We start from the raw sequence: 21,896 nt of genomic DNA, 5'->3' as shown, positions 1-21,896 counted from the left end.
TCTGCACCTCAGAAATAATTTGAAATGTCAGGAGAACATAATCAAAAGAGAACAGAAAGTTGATTTAATTAAATAAAATAAATATCTGCAGTATCCTGATTTGTTAATGTGTCTGGAAGTCCTTAGGAACTTCTGAAACGGAATTTGGATCCTGCGTTCCTTTTAGGGCCCTACTCCAGGATTGTGCAGCTGTTCACCTCCAAACTAGAAGCTTGGTTGGAGTTAGCATTTGCTTTGAAGTTTTGCTTTAAGTACTTCAGGGTGCCTCAGAGATGTCCATCTCGAATACTAGCTTAGATTTATTTCCAGTGTAACCACCATTGTCTTCCCCCAGTCTGAAAGATCTTTGTCCTTCTCTGAGAACTGTGAGCTTTCTGTGGCTCTGTAAGTAATATTTAGTGAGATTTGCACAGTCTCTCCACAGTGATTCTGCAAGGTTCCCAGGAACTCTCAGCCCAGGATGTTTTTCCCTGCCTTTCTTTAATCTTTTGGGTTTATTTTTTTCTTTCTCTTTTTTTTTTTTCCTTTCTCTCCCAGGGAGCTTAGGACTGTTCTCTTCAGAATTTTTGGCTCTCTCTCTTGTGACCTTCCATTTCTTCTTTCTTAACTAGGGCTCTGTCATTGTTTTTTGAAATGAAAAATCATTGCCCTGCTAACGTCCTATTTAACTCCTACCTGAAATACTCTCTCTTCCAAGAGATATGTTAGTTTGTAATCCGCTGAAATAGCTTATCTCGGGCCTGCCTTGAGGTGCCTTCCAGCTTTTATCTTCTGTTATTCCATGTTAATTTATGTTTTAGTGTCTTCTTTTGTCTTTAAAATGATCGTAGTATAATTTTTAAGGAAGTAGTTCATTTGGCTTCTCCCTGCTTTTTCTGGGGTTAAGGAGAAAAAAATATGGTTTTAGTTTCCCCTTTGTTACAACTTACATAACTTTGGCCTGTTAAAGGCTATTTATTTGATAGCACTCAGCTAAAAAGTGATTTTTAATCATTTACATATAATGTTGGTTAAGCATTATAGTTCACTCCAAGACATACATTTAAAAGAGCCTATTAATTTTCCACCCTTTTGTCTTTTTATAAATAGGTTGCACTTAAGCTGGTTAATCAAGGATGTCTTATTCTGAAGTCAACAATGCAACCCCTCCAAGCATCTTAAAAATAATCTTTCATATATTTTAGTAAGGACATTGCTCATGTGCTGATGGGCCTCACACACTGATAAAATGCAGGATAGTTTTCCAGTGAATTTAGTTTTAAGTCCCCATTTCTTCTTAAAGTACTCTCTCAGTGTGGTCTGTCAAAACGTTTGCACTGTCCCACTAGGTGGTAGTATTGCATGTGTAATAACTAGAATGGAAAAATAGAAACTCCTCAAAATATACTGCTTAGAATAACTTCTAGGAATAAATGGTAACATTCCACTTGTTACTACGAATTGTTTTCATCATTTGGCTTATCCTTGTTCAAGCATCTTCGTTCCTGTAAAGTAGCATAGTAGTAAAATAGTATGATTTGTGTTTTCTTAAAGTTAGTCTAGGTGATTTCCAAGTTCCAAGAGATCCAAGTGGCTGTTATAAATCACTACTTCAATTTACTGTCCTGAAGGTGTTAATTCTCCTTCCCCCACATACACCCTAATTACACAATCTGTGTTCTAGGATAAAATGGATCAACTCTTGCAGATGTTACAAAGTGCAGATCCATCTGATGACCAGCCAGACCTCCCAGAATTGCTTCATCTTGAGGGTAAGAATATCTCATGAGTTTTTTTGTTGTTTTCCTCTCTAATAATCACCTGTATCAAATTTAATTGAAATTAAGCTGAAACTCCTTCAGCTTCATGTACATGCCACAAGCATGCCTGAGAAAAGTGCCTGAGCTGTTGTTATCTTCTCCCTTCCTGTTTCCCAAAGAGACTGAAGTGCAGAATTTTAACTTGGAACAAGCCCTTACCCCTTTCAATGAAACTATATTCCATATTCTTTTCAAGTCCCAAGAGTACCTAATTTATCTTATTCATCCACTTTTTTCCCTTCTACAGAGTAGCACAGCATGAGTTGCAAAAGGAGCTTAAGGAAGATTCCATGAGAGGAAGCAGAAATACTACTGAGGCTTAGAATAGACCTGGGGTGTCCCACATGTTTTTCACTTGTGTGCATATTTCTATAGGACTTCAATATTAGTGAATATTATAGAGTGCTACAAATTAGGCTAGTCCTTTAGACTCAAATTATTCAGGCTACCTCTTTAAAAAGAGGCATCATAGGGCATTCTACCTAGGTTGAGAGATGCAGCAAAAATTTTGGAAGGGGACTTCGGAGAAGGAAGTAAAGAAACTTACCTGTTATAAGACAGAACATGGGCTTAAACTGGTGATTCAGATAGGATCAGACTTTGTTAACAAAGTGACAGATTCCAGATCTTTCTAGAAGTTAATCAGGAAAAAATGCATAAGCTTGTAAGCTTTTGGATATCTCCCATCTTTCCACACCCATCTGGTTCATCATACCTGTAAATGAATCCTGTTTTAGGAACTGCACATCAGAGATGTGTCTGCGTGTATTCTAGTTCCACTAAAGCTAAAGGGGGGAGTAAAAAGAAACATGAATGTTTTTATTCTTTCAAGTACCAAATATAGCTATAGAGGCTGTTGTCTAAGAAGTGGATTGTCTGTATCTGGTCCAGGACAGAAGCAAAGAAATTAAAGATATGCTTGTCAACCAGCCTCCAGATACGGCTTACATTAGGATCTCCTTCCATAATGCATTGTGAGATCATTAGAACAATGATTTTATGAATTTTATATTAAACTGTGGGACAGCTCCAAGAATCTGAAGGCTGTAGCGTAGTCAGGTGATTGCTCCCCAGGTACCTACAAACGTCCTTGCTAAACATATGGCTGTGTTTAGTTCTACAATGCCATATTCAAGATGGTACTTACTCTACACTCAGGTAGGCCTTGGGCAGCTAGTATTTTTGGCATAGTTTCTGGGAATTTTGTTGTAGCTGTCTGTCGGAACTTGGGTTCCTACCAGTGGTGACAGGTGCAGATCAACGTTTGATAAAAAAAAACACTTCCATTTTCTTCTGCCGTCCAGATGTCCAGTCACAAATGCCTTTAAATTGCAGAGCTCATCCCACCGCTTTCAGGAGCCCTGGGTTTGTGGTTGGCAGCAGGGCAGGCATCATGATCTAAGCAATTCTTGTCATGCCTTTTATCATAGAATCATAGTATTGTCCAGACCAGAAGGGACCTCCAAAGGCCATCTAGTCTGACCCCCCCGCAGTCAGCAGGGACACCCCCAACTAGACCAGGTTGCCCAGGGCCTCGTCGAGCCTCTCCTTGAATATCTCCAGGGATGGGGCCTCAACCGCCTCCCTGGGCAACCTGTTCCAGTGCTCCACCACACTCACAGCGAAGAACCCTCTCCTCATCTCTAGTCTTAATCTGGTCCCCTCCAGCTTGAAGCCATTGCCCCTCGTCCTGTCACTGCAGGCCTTTCTAAACAGGCTCTCCCCAGCCTTCCTGTAGGCCCCCCTCAGGTACTGGAAGGCCGCTATTAGGTCTCCCCGGAGCCTCCTCTTCTCCAGGCTGACCAACCCCAGCTCCCTCAGCCTGTCCTCGTAGCAGAGGTGCTCCATCCCCCTGATCATCCTTGTGGCCCTCCTCTGGACCCTCTCCACCATGTCCACATCCTTCTTATATTGAGGGCTCCAGACCTGCACACAATACTCCAGGTGAGGTCTCACCAGAGCAGAGTAAAGTCATACCTTGTGTTATACATAAAAATAGGCAGAACTCGCACTGTGTTTTACATCTTTTACCAGCATTTCTGCCAATGTGTTACCAATCCTAGGTTCAAAGAAGCAGATGGGTGCCTTTCATACTACTCCTCTTTCACCTGGAGTTGCATTCAAGGAACACATCAGTGATTCCTTTTCACCCATCATGGCCCAGAGGTTTTCAGGACCTTCTGCATCTTTAATTTGGGAAAAATGGGAGTGAAGACAGTGTTCCAGAGCTGCTTACAATGCATTTAGGTCATCTTTGATGCCTGAATGATTTTTTTCTCATCTCTCAGTTTGAATGTTGAATGGCTCTTGGGATTAAACACATCTCTTGATTCGTTAGAAGTTGATTGCTTGGATAAGTGGGCACATTTGGCATTCTGGAGTAGGGCTAGACTGTACTATCCCCTTTCAGCTTCCTTGTCTGTTTATTTTACATTTGATAAACTCACTCTTTCTGTTATTGGTTGGCAGTTACATGAACCCCATGTCCCGGTGCTGAAAGTTGCCCGGGGTGGGGGGGGGAGGGTGCCTGTGCATTTTCGTTTATTTTACTGTTTTTCCATTCTACTTGTGTTGATTTTTGCACATATTAGTGGTTTGAAAGAGTCCCCTTAGCCCAATTAGGATTCCAGTGAGATAGTGCGGTTAGAGATATTCCAATGTCCTATTAGTGTCTTTGATGAGCAGATGATTTGAATCATTGCAGCCTGTTTTCCCTTTCATTGTTTTGTAGTGTTAGTTGAGCACGTGGTCTAGGTTGCAGTGGCAAATTTTCTTCCTTGAGGAAGAGATCAGCTTTTGGATTTACCTGAACTTTTTAATGTAAAATATTTTCAGTTTTACACTCCCCAGATGTTAAATGTTTTGTTTTGCTGTATTTTGATTTTCTTTTTAAACTGTACCACTACTGAAAACTTCTTCTGGATATCATTCTTAAACTGTTTGTGACACTGCATCTGTTACTGTAATTTTTTGGGCATACAGATTATAGTAATGATTTAAAGGAAAGTTTGAATTAGCATCTATGCATTTCTATCTGATAATTTTTTAAAAAATTACTGTCTGACTTGTAGTATGGAAGCCTTTATTACTCTGATATATTCTAATGTCCTTCTATTCTAGCAATGTGCCACCAGATGGGACCCCTCATAGATGAAAAGTTGGAAGATATAGACAGGTAAAAAAGTACATGTGTTTTGACTGATTAAGATTAATTCTCAGAAATTCTCACTGTTGTTACTTAATGATTTCTTAACCACTTCTGTGGATATTGGCAAAGTAAGTCTATTTATTAGTAGCTTCTCATCTGGGAGGAGGTCTGAAGGGTTTTTTTCCTAGTCACATCATATTTTATGGTATTATACTGTTTGATGTTATGGTACTTATCAGGCATCACTTCACAGGCAGTAAGAGTACGTTGCTTATCACACCTCATAGAAGTTTCCCTGTATGGTCTGTTCTTACTGAAGTTACCTAAATTGTAGAATAAGCTGTAAAATGTATTTTCTAGGAAACATTCAGAACTTTCAGAGCTCAATGTGAAAGCAATGGAGGCTCTTTCTTTGTATAACAAACTGATGAATGAAGACCCGATGTATTCCATGTATGCAAAACTACAAAACCAACAGTATTATATGCAGTCATCTGGTGTTTCTGGCTCTCAGGTACGTATGGAACCTTTAATAGCCATTGAGGTTATCAAGAACATACTGAGCTATGGTTGATTTCCTCCAAGTTATTAATGATAAACAGTTTTTCACGAGCTAACTTTTTTACAAAACTTGCTCAAATATTTTTTTACAATATACTTCTCTACATTACTATAATAAATATATACTGATTTATAAAGTGCGGTGGAGCATGTTGATTGCAAGTAATAATTTATTTCCTATTTCTGCCCTGCTGTCTCCCCTGCCCTTGCCCTCTGAGTTGGAAACCTCTTTTTTTGATCTTTGTGACCTTAATGCTGGGTTAATATCATCTTGCTGTCTCAGAGATAATCTCAAATGAAAGCACAGGGTTTTGTCTCAACACAGTGTGTAAAAATAATAAAAAAAAATGTTTGTTTTCAGCTGTAGTCTTTGACTATTCTTCTTTTGCAGGTTCTAACACTCTTAGTTCATTTCCGTTCAATTCTTGCTTTTGAGTTGTACCTCAAATTAAAAATTAAAGCTGCGAGACCTTTTCCTAGTGGGCAAAGGAAATAAAGAACCAAAGGAGCACAGTTCCTCTTTAAGATTATGCCTTACCTACCCTAAAATCAACCTCTCTTTTTAATTTTTTTGAAATATCAATAGAGAGCATTTTAATTACTGAAGTTAAAAATTATAATTCCTTCATGACTGCATTTCCATGTAATTGAGTGTTTTCTCCGAATAGGTCTTTTAGCTTATTCGTATACTATGGTATTTTTAAAAGGTGTTTTAAACATTTAGATGTTTAATCCCACATTCTAATGCACACTTGCTGTATTCTTTTCCTGTTTATAGGAATATGTAACATTTCTAACAGTTATTCCAATAATTTACTTGCTTTCTGAGTGAGTAAAAAAAAATTAAAGGCAACTTATTCATGCCTATGCAGTATTATATAAATATTGAAGCAGGTTTACTTGATTTAGTTCCTTTAGCTTCTTACAAATATGTACTTTCTTTCATTGTCTTTTAAGAAGAGGATGTATGTTTTTGCAGAGTCATTAAGAAGAACGTTGTTTTCCATTCATATATGATAAGCAATCATGCCATGACCCCAGCAAATAATTTGAATGTTTTATAAACAGGCGTGTGTCTGGGGATTTTTAAAGGGAAAAACTGGATTTGGGTCTGAAGATGAGCCAGAATAAGTTCTGAAAAAGTTAGGAGGTCTTATGCCTTTGCTGCCTTCTAAAATTCTTTGGCGATAATTGATAAGCCATCTATGAATATGTCATCTGAGATTCATGGGCCTTAAGACAGCAGGGCTATATATCGTAAACTTACATGAACTCAATTGTACGTGAGACACGATCATTTCTTCTAGTAATTTGTGTTAAACCAAATAATTCATGATTGAACGAAAGTGTAGAGTTTAGAAAGTTAGTCTTGAGTTAGCATACAGTTGACACATATGCTAGTAAGCTGTTCCTCTAGTTAGTTGTAAAACGTTATCTTATTTTCTATTGAAATTTTTCTTAAGACCACTTTTTCCCTTCTGCCTCACTCAAAGAATTTTACAAGGACAGTCTCAACAATTCCGTGAACTGATACGTTAACTAATGACATGAAAATAATGCTTTATTTGCTTTCCGTTTAATGATTCTACTTAGTTAAATTTATCTGGGCATCAAAAAGCGTTCTGCTTTGGACTGCTGTTTGTTACATGACTTACATCCTTCGGTATTTTCATTGAAAAGTAGAAGCTTTTAATTAGCACGAGGGATAGCTGTTAAAATAAAACTTGGAATACAAGTTTTCCAGTAAATTATTTCGTTCTTTTGATACTGGAGCCTGGTGTTAGAAATGTAAATAGTCTCCTTTGAAAATCTGGTTATTGTTTCATACTGCAGCACTTGATAGAAGACAATCAGTTGCTTTCTAGTAAAACATCTGTAATAAAAGGTTTTTGAGACTGTCTTTAAGTTCCAAAGTCAGATATTAAATACCGAATCTTCATGTATTTTATTTTTAATATTCCTTTATTTCACTTCCTAGGTGTATCCGGGGCAGGCTCAAAGTAATGCATATTTGGTGGCAGGGAGTGCACAGATGGGCCATATTCAAGGCTACAATCTTCCTCCTGAACAGCTCTCCTCTCTCAGCCAAGGCACAGTTACTCCATCTGCCAGCTCCGTGCTGCCTGGCCAGCCCGCACAGACCTCTTACACAAAGTAATTTCAAGTATTTTCCCATTCAATTGTAAACCCATTTAAACATAAAGGACTACAGATAATCTATAAAGGAGATTTTTGTCTTTTTTTTTTTCCCCCCAGAAGTATAATTTTAAACACAACTGCCAGGTACTTCAGTGCAATTATTTCCACTGTGCTTTTTATTGGTGTCATGTACTTGGTAAAAATTCCTGACAAATGTCAAGCCTTTCTGTTGTTTCTATATTTTTTTCTCCAGTTTTTAATTTTATATATAAGAAATGTATAATTTTTTAATATATATTTTTAATGATGAAGATTATATGCTGCTTTGGCTGCCTTTGCATAACTTCTGAGCGTTTTTTTTTTTTTTTTTTTTTTTTTTAGATAACCTAATATACATTTAATGTTTATAATTTTAAATACATTTAATGTTTTTAGATAACCTAATATACATTTTATGCTGCTTTGGCTGGCTTTGCATAACTTCTGAGATAGTGTATATCTTATAAGAAATGTATAATTTTTTAATATATATTTTTAATGATGAAGATTATATGCTGCTTTGGCTGCCTTTGCATAACTTCTGAGATAGTGTATATTGTATTGTACTTTCTTTTCAATTATCTGATGGTGGAAGCATGGGGAGAATTCTGCTCATTTTGGCACTGAGGCGAATGGGCTGTGAGCACTTGCTGAAGCTCATACAGCTTCCCCATATAGAGGAGCTACAAGTGGCTTTCTTTTTTGGGTAGATTCACAAAGATGCTTAGCATTGGCTAAGCTACCCATATTGTGAAAAAGCTTTGAATTGACCTTAGCAAAAGGTTACATTTTTTTCCTTTACTCTCTCTATAAAGTAATTTTATTTTACAAAGTTGGGAGAGACATCTATCTTGAGTTATTAAAGTATTTGTTAGTCTCTGTCCCCCAAAGGTACTTATTTGGGACATATATTGATAAAACGAGTTTCTGGGTACTTCACCTGCCTTGTTCTGCTATTTAAAACAGTTACATGGGTTTGGGTTTTTTTCATGAGCAGAATGGAAGGTAGATGGGATTCCATGCCACACGTTAAAATAAAACAATGTATAGATTCACAATCTAGTTTTAAATCCATGGGAAGTGTGTTTGAATCTGAGGAGCGCGTTGGAGTTTTAATTGGAATGTTCATTGGATGTGCTTTTAAATGTGTCTGGAGTTAGGAGATTTTTGTGTGCGTACTTAGAACAGCTGAAGAAGAAATAAGGTGTTGCTGTTCAGTTGGGAAATTGTTTGTTCATTCAAGTTTAATTATTTTTTATATTTTTTTTTTGTCAGTGCGATGGAAGGTAGATGGGATTCCATGCCACACGTTAAAATAAAACAATGTATAGATTCACAATCTAGTTTTAAATCCATGGGAAGTGTGTTTGAATCTGAGGAGCGCGTTGGAGTTTTAATTGGAATGTTCATTGGATGTGCTTTTAAATGTGTCTGGAGTTAGGAGATTTTTGTGTGCGTACTTAGAACAGCTGAAGAAGAAATAAGGTGTTGCTGTTCAGTTGGGAAATTGTTTGTTCATTCAAGTGTAATTATTTTTTTTATTTTTTTTTTTTTGTCAGCGCAATGGTTGGCTCTGTTGCTGGAAACACTTACTCCAACCAGGCTTCGGTGTACAGCCCACCACCTGCTACTGTTGATGTTGCTGCTTACCAGAATGCTGGAACTAACATGTCCCAGGTGCCAAACTATAACTTAGCATCCACGCCTCTGCCACAGACAGCAGGCAGTCAACCAGCACCTCCACAGCAACCACAGCCTCCTCCACCTCCACAGCCACAGCAGAGTTACTCGCAGAAGGCTCTGCTATAGGATCCAGGACCTCTGATTCCTAACCTTCTTTAACCTCTGCTAAAGGCAGTCAGCAATTCTATGAGTTTCTTCCTTTAATCTATTAAACTCTGTTTATCCTCAGCTTAATAAGAATCTATCTCGGTGAACAAGTTCAATTTGCACTGACTTTTTAGGATTTTTTTTTTTTTTTTTTAATTTTGCAGAGGAACGGATATATTTAGGACATTTAATTCCTTTTAAAATGCCTAAAAATTGGTACAAGATTATTTATGTCTGGTAAAATTGGCTAGTCTGTGAAAACTCAACTCTTGCAAACTGTCGTGGCATATATGTTATGTACATATAGTGTGTGATTGCAATAGTGGCCATTTCGTATAGCTATGGTGATCATGTGAATATATTTAACACAATGTTTAAAAAGAATTTACTTTACTATTTTATTTTAATCATGAACTGACGACCATGTTTCATAGTTTTGTCTAGTTTTATGACAGATGTGATGTCTTTATCCAATGCAGGTAAGGCAGTAATTCTGCATATCATGGTGACACTTACAAACTAAGGTCTATATATGAATTTACAAACTTATCTGAGTCTAGGCTTCCTTGCTTCTTGAATCGAACACAAGTGTATCATGACTATTAGATGGCTTATCTACCAAAGTAAACTAGTTAACTAGTAAGTGATTTTGGGGGGATAACAGCAAATTATGATTCTGCTTCAGATAGAATTAATAACTTAAAACTACTATTCAGAGGCTGCTAAACATATCGTGGGACCATGCAACAGAACAGAGTCTTGCATTTTATCATAAAAGCATGTAATTTATTTTTTCCAAGTTGTTTTTTACAATGAGAACCAGAACTGTATTCTATGTGTGTTGGTAGAGATTACACCAAAGACAGAGGAATTGAGTTGAAAGAGAAATGGTGGAGTTTTAAACTGGAACACACAACACGAATAACACTACTTTATCTAAGTCTTCTTAATTAGAACACGGAGAATTGTGGACATTTCAATCACTTTGCTGAACAAACCTTCAGGGCTTTATTTTATCTCTTGTGGCCTTGCTTAGCAATTTGTTCTGTTTACTGTTCTTACACAAACACTTCTGCCTTAAACATCTGTCCTGATTTCCATGTGTACCACTTGAGTTTATTAGCCCTTCCATTGCAGGAAAAGCTGATGAGGCATCTTACTGTCGCTCCCTCTCAGGTTACCTTGAGTTCTCTCCTGCAGCAACATCCACGAGCCCTTTTTAAACCCTAGCATTTCTCAGTGACCCAGCCAGGTGGCTCTTTAAGGCACGGTATCTTCTTCCTACAGCTGAGATGCTGCAAAAGGCACATGGTGATGGGAGGCAGCATTTTAGATATTCCTGATCAGAGTTCCTTGTCCAGAGACCGTTGCTGCTTTGCGTTTGTGTTCAATCTCTTAATGCATCCCGATTTCCTCTTACCCTTTCCAGCAACTCTCATTCCAATCAGAGCAATACTAGGTGGCTTCAACATCAGATCTGTGTTTTCAGCCTTGTTGGTGTGTGTGTCAGAAATCGTTTGCTTTTCTGTACTATATTTTAGCGTGATGCTTCTGGAATTAAATGTGGCAAATGGACATTATGTTATAAGCTCACCTCAGTTGTCCCGTACTCTCCCGCGTCTGTTCACGGTTACCGGACATGCCTTTGGTTCACTGTTTTAATAGACACTGCTAATTTGCCTTTTAATGCTTTCAGGTTACTGCTTTGCATAACTTCTGACTGGGGTGGTTACAAAACGTGCCCGTAGCTGATGTGTGCCAGCTGGGGATGTTCTAGCCAGTTGGCTGTTTTGATACCAGTATTTTCATGTCCTTTTTTTTTTTTTTCTTTCTCCAGAATTCTTAAGCACCCTCAAAAACTGACATTACTTCAGTACCTGGTGTCATCATAAAAGTCTGTGGAATCTGAAAGAAAATACTAAAAAAAAAAAGGAATCCAAGATACTGTCATAGATCATTTTTAGTGGATTGAAGAGGTGATTTTCTTTAGAAAGGGCATGCAGTATCATTTAGATAGTGTTGTCTGTGTGCTTTAGGTACTTCATTCCAAAATCAGAGAAACAAGAAGTATAGAAGTATGTAATTTCTACACAGTCCAAAATCAGAGAAACAAGAAGTATAGAAGTATAGAAGTATATAATTTCTACACAAAAGTGAAAATAACTTTTTACTCCATAGTTCTTAGGCCCTGATTCAAGGAGGAGCTTGAAGCATCAGAAGAATCCAGCTGACATTGACCGTTCGTGTTCTCAGGTTTTCACGTTGTGTCACGTGTTCCCTAGTATGGGCCTGTGGGACTTCTGTACAGAAATGACTCTGCAAAAGTACTTTTTGTTACTAATTTGTCTTTATTTTTAAAATTTTTGAAGTCTTCTTTCCTTAAAACACGGAAATGCTTGTTCCTAGTTTCTCCTTTGAACACTTAAAACTTACTCAGCTTTTCTAACTTCTGACTTACTTATTTTGGGCATTTATCCATCTTTAAGAAAATTAAAATCAGCTTTCATTTGTGTTCATCGTGACCAAAAAACACTTTCTAAAATGCAGTGCAACTAAAAATTCAATATAGTAAAAGTTTTGAAAAAAAGATGGACACTGTTTATTTTCTATCATGCCTTTATTAGAGTCACTGGCCTAAGGTATCTCCTGTAACACATTGTGAAGTTTAGTTGACTTAGAATCAGTTTTCATTGTCCACAAGTGGTGCACTAGATCTCTAGATTTTTAGGTTCAGAGTCTTAGTTCCCATTTTAGGTGCAATTTTAAGATTAAATTGAATTTGGAGCTGTGTTGCTTTGGGTAGATTTTTCTCATTTATCCGAAAAGATTATTTCATCTTCTCACTTGGTTGTGTCCTCTGTGCCAGATACTCAAAAGCGATGTCTCCTCCTACCTTGCTAGATGTTGTCATTGCACTAATTTCTTCACTCATCCTCTCGTATCCTCTGTAACTGATAATTCAGCAATTATGTTTTAATTCACCTCCTCTCAGCTGGTTTGGTATCATGAACCTGGAGATGCCGTGGCTGTGTTTTATTTGGAGATTCCTCGTTGATGCGTTGTTTTGACCGAGTTCACGGATGTTCCGTCTTCCTGTGGTATTGAACACTGAATGTGGGTGAGGGGGAGAAGGTACAAATACAGCTATGGTATGGAAAAGTTTGTTACCATATAAGTAAGTGTCAGGAAGTTAATCTATTTTAAAGTTAAGAAGCCCTGAAAATGATATGTTATTCATGTTCCAATAGAAGACCCAATTTTTGAATGTCTTGTTTCTTGATGTGTAAATTGTCAATGAAAGGCTAAAGTGTTTTCATAATATTTTGTATAAGCCTTTGCTGTTTAACCCTTTCACTAAGGAAGACAAAAACGTTGATTAACTCCAGAAGGGGTATTTTAGTGGCTTGTTTATCATGAACTGGAGCAAACTCTGGAAAGTGCCTTCTGTGCATTTCACTTGTATAAACGAAGCGTGTTTACCCATGTGCATCATCTCAATTGATCTGGGCGTAACAAAGATGTCAGGATTCACTGTAAAGCATCCCAGGAAAAATCCTGAGGCAGTGTGTTAAAATTTTGCCACTCTGATGTCACGGCTGGATGTTCCAGTTGCAGTTGCAGAAACAACATATTGACCCACCTCTCTTTAGTAACTGGTACCCACGCAGATGTGTGTTTAATGTCACAGGCCAAAGTCCATGGAGCCAGCAGTAAAACAACAGTAAAAAGGAACAAAACACAAGAATGACTGCATGCTTCTCCATAGGTGTGGAGCAGCCTATTTCCCTTATGGTACAGTTGCTATTCGTGAACTTGGAGAGGAGGAAACCTGAGGTGGATTTGAGTAACCAGAACTTCAGAGAATTCTGCCAGATGGCAGATGCTTAGATGTAACAAAGGAGATAAATTTGCTTTTAACAGCATGTACATATTTTGGTTGATCAAATCTAGGCTGCTATTATAGTTCTCTGATTTCATCTAGATGGCAGGAACATCAGATTTACACTGGAGAACTGCTTAATACCTCATTCTCCAATTTGGTTAGTATTTTCTCTAATATCACTTAACCTTACTTTTCACTCATGTTTCAAAGATGTCTGTGCAGTCTTTATATGTAAAAGGTCTTACCTTATTTCTTGTCTGCTGGGTTTCACAGACAGAATGAAAAAAAAACCCCCATCTCTAATTGCAGCAGCTGCAACAGCGCTTGGGATTCGATAACTGCAGCTTCCTTTGGAGAAGCCACGTGTATCTCTTTTGGAACAAGGAAGTAAAAATTGGGAGGAGAATTTTTTTTTTTTAAAGAAAAAAGGTAAGGTAGAAGTTACAAACCCCTCCATTGCTAAGAGCAGGCAGAATCATTTTTGACTCTGTTATTCAGGAGAGCTGACCCGCTCCTTGCTGCGGAGACGCCGCGTCGTTTTCAGCTGCAACGAGGAACATTGCCCCTCGTGGGTGACACTGTCTGACCCCACAGGAGGGCACGGGACGGCCTTGCCGTTGGAACTTTTTTGCTTCAAGGTGTAAAAAACACTATTGTACGTTTTCGAAGCCTCGTTCCTTCAATTAGGGGTGTTTGTGTTGTTTTAAAACCATTCCATTTGCTACTCTGTAAACTGGCGGATCTGAAGTTCGCTTTTCACGCTGCTGCCCTGGCGAGAAGGCAGTGGGGTTATTTTTCTGTTCTTCTCTCCTGCATGTGCTTCTGGAAATCCAACTAGTTTTTTGTCTTTGTCATGGAAAAGAAGCGAAGCCTGCTGCGGTCTGCTTTGGTTTTAATAAAGTGTACACAGTAGCAAAGTGCATTTTTTTGGTTTTTGTTTGTTTCGATGCTCCCTTGGATGTTGGCAGATGTATATATTTAGATATACCGCACTGTTGTACAAGAGTTGTTTTAGTAAATAACACTATTTGTAAAAAAAACTGTTAATTGTTTTTGGTATGAATGCAAAATATTAAAGTTGGAGTATTTAGTTCATTATGTTGCAAAGTCAATTTATAAATTTCATGGCAGAATGAGAAAAGGCCTCCCGTTGCTGGAAGGAGTTGGAGATGGACAGGCAAGGTCTGTTAGAAATACTTAGCTCGGATTTTCTGATTTCAGGCATGGTGTAGGGGGGGATTTTTGTTGTTCTGGGGGATTTTTTTGGTGGATATTTTTGGATTATGCTTCAATGTTATCTTTATTTTTGAAATCTTTCATCTGTCAACTTCCTTCAGCTAAAATTCAAATAATGCATTATATATCCCATTTCAAATATGCTGCATGTCCTCTTATTTTTGTAATAGAGACAGCATGAATATTTTAAAGGAGTGTTAAAAACAACTATATCTGTACAGTCTGATGTATATATTCGCTTACAGATCAATGAGCAAATACTGCTGGCAGCTTGGCAGTTAATTTCCACTGTTATTTGACAGTTACTTCCATTTCTGATGGTAGTAATGCGAAGTAGTGTTAAGACTTGGTGGCTTGATCTCTGTGAAATGAGTTGAAGATCAGGCTGAAGTTGATGAATCTAGATTACTGCTTAAAATACTGTCTCGGTTGAAACGCTGGTCCTGACAGATGTGTGCTGTGTTCTCAAAACAATGTTCAACTTCATAGGTTTCTTACTTAAACCAATATAAGTACACAGATCACCATGGGACTTTGGGAGCAGTGAGTTTATCGGTTGGGCCTGTTCTTAGAGTCTCTTCCTAAAAACGGGAGCTGAACGCCGTAGGGTAAGTCATTCTGTGGGCTGTGGGTTAACTCGGTATGATAATTTCTGTGTTTCAAGAGAATATAGGTTCAATTGACAGAATTAAAAGACCTACAGATTGAGTAGAAATGAAATTTGAGGGGAGACCTCCTCGCTCTCTCCAACTCCCTGAAAGGAGGGTGTAGCCAGGGCGGGGTCGGTCTCTTCTCCCATGAAACAGGCAATGGGACAAGAGGAAATGGCCTCAAGTTGCCCCAGGGGAGGTTCAGGTTGGAGATTAGGAAAAATTTTTACATGGCAAGGGTAATTAAGCCTTGGGATGGGCTGCCCAGGGAAGGGGTTGAGGCCCCATCCCTGGAGGTATTTAAAAGAGGGGTTGACATGGTGCTTAGAGACATGGTTCAGTGATGAGTTTTATCGGAGTTGGCTGATGGTTGGACTCAATGATCTTAAAGGTCTGTTCCAACCCAGACGATTCTATGATTCTGTGAAACACATCACGTGTCTGATTTGGAACAGGGAGGGGGAATTCATATTGAATTTGCTTTACTGCTTCTCTTTTGGGCAGAAAGTGTGTTTCTGCTGAGGTGCCTGTGATGAAAATACAGTTGGAGAGTTTCTCCCGTAGTATTTTAATCTGCTGCCGTGAATCTGGGAAACAGGTGAAATAAGCATCAGTCTGTGTCCAGGGAGGTCACAGCAACTCTCTTCACTTCAACTTTGACTGATCTGTTCCCCTGGTGACGTTCTCTCGTAGCGGATGCTGAAGGATCGTAGCAGGGTTCAGTCAGGTACAACCTGCACCGAAAGACAAGTGGCCTGAGGAACAGAGGAAATATGATGATTGCATAAAAATGTATTGTTTTACGTAAGAACAAATGGAAGCCTCAGCTCAGCTGAGGACAGAGAAGTCCTGGTTCTCTGGAACTGTGTGAGAACAGGGTCAGCACCAACCAGCCCACTGAGACTTGCTGCCAAAACATTCAAGTAGGTGTTTTTCAGAGAAAACACAGTTGGTGTCTAAAAGATCCTTGTTAGGGGGGTGTTTGTCCAGAGGCCTCACTTTCCACCTGATGTGGTGAGGAAAAACAAGTAGTGAAGGATTTTTTGCTTTAACGGAGTCCACGTTCCCACTTCGTAACAAATTCCTTTCAGCTGCCGTGGAATCGGGATTTACATTTCCTGATTGTTTGGGTAATGACACTCAAGTAGGATTCAACATTAGTAACTTTAAAAACTCCTCCTGCTCACTTAACTGCAAAGTAGATAGTTTTAATTCAGTCATCTGTCTTGGTGAGCTTGTTCTCTCTCAAAACAGATGTGTTCTGCTCTTCAGCATTGCTTATCTTCTGGATAATCAATCACAGAATCTTCATGGTTGGTCCCTCCTTCATGGAGGGACCTCCAACCACAAAAAACCAAAACCAAAAAAACCACCAAAAACAAACAAACAAAAAAAGCCCCCCACAAACAGACACAACCCAACAATCCCGGGCACTAGAGCATGCCCTGAAGTGCCACGTCTACACCCTTCTGAAATCCCTCCAGGGATGGTGACTCCACCACCTCCCTGGGCAGACCCTTCCAGGGCCTGACCACCCTCTCAGCAAAGTCATTCTTCCTCAGATCTCATCTAAACCTCCCCTGCCCCAACTTCAGACCATTTCCTCTGCTCCTGTCATGATTCCCTTGGGAGAAGAGGCCAACCCCCACCTCTCTACACCCTCCTTTCAGGGAGTTGGAGAGGGCAAGGAGGTCTCCCCTCAGCCTCCTCTTCTCCAAACTAAACATGCCCAGTTCCCTCAGCCTCTCCTCGTGTGACTTGTTCTCCAGACCCCTCCCCAGCTTGGTGGCTCTCCTCTGGACACGCTCCAGCCCCTCAATGTCCTTCCTGTAGTGAGGGGCCCAAAACTGAACCCAGCCCTGGAGGTGAGGCCTCACCAGTGCCCGGTCCAGAGGCACCATCCCTGCCCTGCTCCTGCTGGCCACGCTGCTCCTGACACAGGCCAGGATGCTGTTGGCCTTCTTGGCCACCTGGGCACACTGCTGGCTCCTGTTCAGCCCACAGGCCACCAACACCCCCAGGTCCTTCTCTGCCAGGCAGCTCCAGCCACTCTGCCCCGGCCTGTAGCGCTGCAGGGGGTTGGTGTGACCCAAGGCTTCCTCTACATGTTGGCTGTTCTTTCCAAGGTTTCGGAGTCCCTCTGATCCCTTCAGGGAGCAGTTATTTGCCTTGTTTGCTCCAACCACTCTCTTAATTTTGCCTCTTCCAGGAACTTGACTCCCTTGAATTTGTCTGTCCACGAAGCTCAAATTAACACCAGGTTTACTGCTCGGGTTTCTTTGTTCAGGAGAGACAAGAGGTAGGAAACAATCAGTGGCAGAGCTGGAAGCAGCCCTGGGCTGAGCAGCATTCAGTGAGACCCTGGAGTTCAGCGGCAGCAGTGCAAAGAATCCAGATCCCAGCTATATACACATATATATGTGTACACATAAATATATATGTTCAATCCGTTCCTCATACTATATGCATTTCCTAATGGTTATCTCCTTCCTTCATACGCTTTCTCATACTTGATCCTTACAGTAAGCATGCCAACAAGTAATAATGGTTGGTAAATCATAAATGTAACTAATTTTACATATACTTTTTTTTTTTCCATATTTGGACATTTCCACTCTGCAGATTGTCCTTCTGCAATAATTCAGGTGTCTCGTGGAGCCTTGAAGTCGTTTTCTGAGATGCAGACAGTCCTGCTCTTCAGTCTCCGAGGTACAATCCCTTCCCTCCTCACTGGTTCAGTCTCACAACGGCCACAACTGAGCTGTGTATTTTTCAAATCTCTGTAACGTCGCCTTGACCTACGGCGTGTTTTCACATAGCACCTTGCCATTAACTTTGGATCATCATTTTCTGATTGGCTTTATTTTTTGTTCCTCAGTGGTCACAGAATCACAGAATCTTCTAAGTTGGAAGGGACCTTAAAGATCATCTTGTCCAACCGTCAACCTAATTTTGACAAAAATAGACACCCACACAAACAAGGAGCATCATCACTAACCCAGACCTCCCAGCACTACATCAACCCGTCTTTTGAACACCTCCAGGGATGGGGCCTCAACCACCTCCCTGGGCAGCCCATTCCAATGCCGGAGAACCCTTTCAGTGAAAAAATGTTTCCTAATATCCAGCCTGAACCTCCCCTGGCGCAGCTTGAGGCCATTTCCTCTTGTCCTGTCGCCTGTGACTTGAGAAAAGCGACCGCCCACCAACGCTCTGCACCCTCCTTCCAGGGAGGGGTAGAGAGCAAGAAGGTCTCCCCTCAGCCTCCTCTTCTCCAGGCTGAATACCCCCAGCTCCCTCAGCCTCTCCTCATAAGACTTATTCTCCAGACCCCTCACCATCTTTGTCACCCTTCTCTGGACCCGCTCCAGCACCTCAATGTCTCTCTTGTGGTAGGGGGCCCAAAACTGGACACAGCACTCAAGGTGAGGCCTCACCAGTGCCCAGTACAGGGGAAGGGTCACAGGGTTCCACGAGCGAACTGGCCAGGTTTCAGCTCTTCTCTTTGCAGGGACCGAAGTTTAGTTCCAAATGGTTGAATGATACAAGCTGAGAGTTGCATCCTATTTGCTATTTTTATCCATTGCAGGATTCAGACAGGCAATCCCTTTAGTATGTGGGGCAAGTCCATCACAAATGTTTACGAGTGGTTCACCACACATTGTAGTTGTTAAAAAAGTGATTATGCGTATACAATCCCAGAGTTTATTGCAGCTTTCGTTCCAACTAGACCATGCATTTAGAATCATAGAATCATAGAATGGTCAGAGTTGGAAGGGACCTTAAAGATCATCGAGTTCCAACCCCCTGCCCTGGGCAGGGACACCTCCCACCAGACCAGGTTGCTCCAAGCCCCATCCAGCCTGGCCTTGAACCCCTCCAGGGATGGGGCAGCCACAGCTTCTCTGGGCAACCTGTTCCAGTGTCTCACCACCCTCACAGCAAAGAATTTCTTCCCAATATCTAGTCTAAATCTCCTCTCTTCCAATTCAAAACTGCTACCCCGTCACTGCACTCCCTGACAAAGAGTCCCTCCCCATATCTCCTGTAGCCCCTTCAGGTATTGGAAGGCTGCTCTAAGGTCTCCCCGGAGCCTTCTCTTCTCCAGGCTGAACAACCCCAGCTCTCTCAGCCTGTCCTCACAGCAGAGGTGCTCCAGCCTCTGATCATCCCTACTTAACAGCTTTTGCAGTCTTGTTTGTCTCTGCTAGAGACTTTGTACGTTCTTTTTGAATTCTAGTTTGTCACTGAGGTCTTCGTATGATGGATGGATGGATGGATGGGGGGAATGGAGGAGAATGTTTGTTAACAGAGCAGGCCATTCCAACCATTTATCTAAGTCTGTGTCTAGATTTTTCAGGTGTTAATTTATATGTTCCAAAGTGAGAGCATGTCCTTCAAGAGCATAGGTTGATTCTGCAACTCCCTGAAAAAAAAAAAAGTAAGTTTCTAAATCTGTGACAAATATGGATGTACTTCCAGAACACCACAGATTGCTTTGAAAATATTTTTTTTTTCCTACAGTGAATTAATGTATGCACAGAAATTCCAAGTAGTTAGAAATTATAACTTTTTAAGCATTACTGAATGTCTGCAATTTTTACCACACGGGTAGGTGGAGACCCTACAGCTTTTCCAAGAATCAGTGAGTCGATCCATGCTGCTGGGACTGTTCTCTCTAACAGGGTCTGCCCTCATCTTTGAGCAGAAACTGCTCAGAAAAATATTCTGTTATGGAGCAGAATAACAACCAAATCTCATCATAACAACAGATAACGACCAAAATCTCATAATCAGCTCTTCATTTCTTTCTCTTACTTTACTCAGGGGGAGGCTATTCTAATTATTTTAATTGTACCATTTAGGTAGAGCAAATAGAATAGATTTAAGTGCTTAAAAGTAAATGCCTTCCTTTGGAAGCCGTTGTTTTTAAAGTGTCGTACTGTGCTGAACATAATATTCTGGAGGAAATGTCTGTCTGCCTAATTAGCTGACCCTATTAAGAAGTGGAATTTGCAATAGACCTTGTAAGAGTTTCCACTTAAGAATAATCCAGTATGTTTCTGTATTTTCATCGTGGTATTTGTGTTATTAATCTGTTCCCTCCCCATATTTTTCTATTTTCTTTTGGGTAATAATTCCAATAGATAACGGGGACATTATCACTGGGTATTTTCTTATGGGTTCACATAAAGGCAACTCCCAGCTAAAAGAGAGTCAGGTTCATAAAATACAGAGTCAGCCCAAATAACGGGTCCAAGTGCAGCGCCCAGTCCAAGACCAGTGCCCAGCCTGGTCTTCAAAATACTCTATTTGGCAAACCTCTTTCACCAATCTTTTTTTTTTTCCTTTTAAAATGGATTTTAGTGCTAGGTGGGAAAAGTGAGTCTCTTCCCTCTCCCATTTGTATTAGCTCCTTTTCAAACACATCAATAACTCTATTGCACACAAAACCACAGTGAGCTTGACATTTTTCTCCTATTTTCTATCTTACCTCCTACTCCTTCCTATGTTTGCGGTTTCCTTTCATTTTTTTCCTAACAAACCTCAACTTTTCCTGTCTTGATTCCTGGCAAGTCTTTGGGGCAGCAGGCAGTTGTGTGATGCACAGCTCTCCCCGGTGTTTGGAAATCGCCTTTCACTGTTGAAGATTCACTGCAAAATCCTCATGTGGTCTGCCAGGAGGAGACCATCGTTGCAGTTTACGGTCACTTGATTTGTTTCTGGCTGTTTTCTTTAATAAGATTGATTTTTAAAATGCCTGAGGGTGGCAGAGCCCTGGCAGAGGCTGCCCAGGGAGGTTTTGGAGTCTCCTTCTCTGGAGACATTCAAACCCACCTGGACACGTTCCTGTGGGACCTGCTCTGGTAGAAGGGTTGGACTAGATGATCTCCAGAGGTCCCTTCCAACCCTGTATCATTCTGTGATTCAGAACCCTAATGGGCACTTTGCAGATCCTCCTCCTCCAAGTTCAAGAGTTCAAGTCTTGCTTAAACAGTTTGAGCATGTGCTGAATTGGAGCGTGTCTTGACAGTGATAATGTCCCCGTTATCTATTGGAATTATGCATAATAATGTCAATCTGGACTCTTATATCCCCTTGTCCTACCTATATAATGCCGGTGCTGACTATATTCAATTTCTGATCTCGGAACTCCTCCCTCCTCTTTTTTTTTTGTTTTTTCTGGAAGACATTTGAGTCAGAGGTTTAAGCAAATAAGTAGCAGCTCTGGTCAAAACTACTTTCAGTTCATAATTTTGATAGAAAGCAGGATAAGCACCACACGTTCCCTGGATGTGTTCCAACAAACTCAGATCTAAATGCCCGTGCTCACGGGGACCTCCATCTCCGGGGCTACTGGTGTGTAAAGGGGTGACACCAGCGGCACGATTCCACGTTGGTGTTTTGAAAAGGAGCTCCAGACTGAACGCGGCACTGCATGCTTGCTCCTCCAAAACCATAGAACCATAGAACCATAGAATTGTCTGGGTTGGAAGGGACCTTTAAGATCATCGAGTCCAACCATCAACCTAACTCTGATATAAACCATCACTAAACCATGTCTCTAAGCTCTATGTCAACCCGTCTTTTGAACACCTCCAGGGATGGTG

At 40.4% G+C, this 21,896-nt stretch overlaps 1 protein-coding gene across 2 annotated transcripts in view; it reads left to right on the top strand.

Annotated features, from left to right (window-relative positions):
- Positions 1-11,604, top strand: part of STAM (signal transducing adaptor molecule) — a 49,587-nt gene extending 37,983 nt beyond the window's left edge. For both annotated transcript variants that reach the window (XM_014945961.1, XM_014945972.1), the window contains 5 exons: positions 1,664-1,751; positions 4,920-4,974; positions 5,308-5,461; positions 7,487-7,662; positions 9,246-11,604. In XM_014945961.1, the coding sequence (XP_014801447.1) occupies positions 1,664-1,751; positions 4,920-4,974; positions 5,308-5,461; positions 7,487-7,662; positions 9,246-9,495 (723 nt within the window). In that variant the 3' untranslated portion in view covers positions 9,496-11,604. The remainder of the gene's footprint in view (positions 1-1,663; positions 1,752-4,919; positions 4,975-5,307; positions 5,462-7,486; positions 7,663-9,245) is intronic.
- Positions 11,605-21,896: the final 10,292 nt, after the last annotated feature.

This window comes from Calidris pugnax, unplaced genomic scaffold (assembly GCF_001431845.1).
Source record: "Calidris pugnax isolate Ruff unplaced genomic scaffold, ASM143184v1 scaffold19, whole genome shotgun sequence".
NCBI lineage: Eukaryota > Metazoa > Chordata > Aves > Charadriiformes > Scolopacidae > Calidris > Calidris pugnax.
The sequence above is the reverse complement of the archived record's forward strand: the minus strand, read 5'-3'. Positions and strand labels throughout refer to the sequence as shown.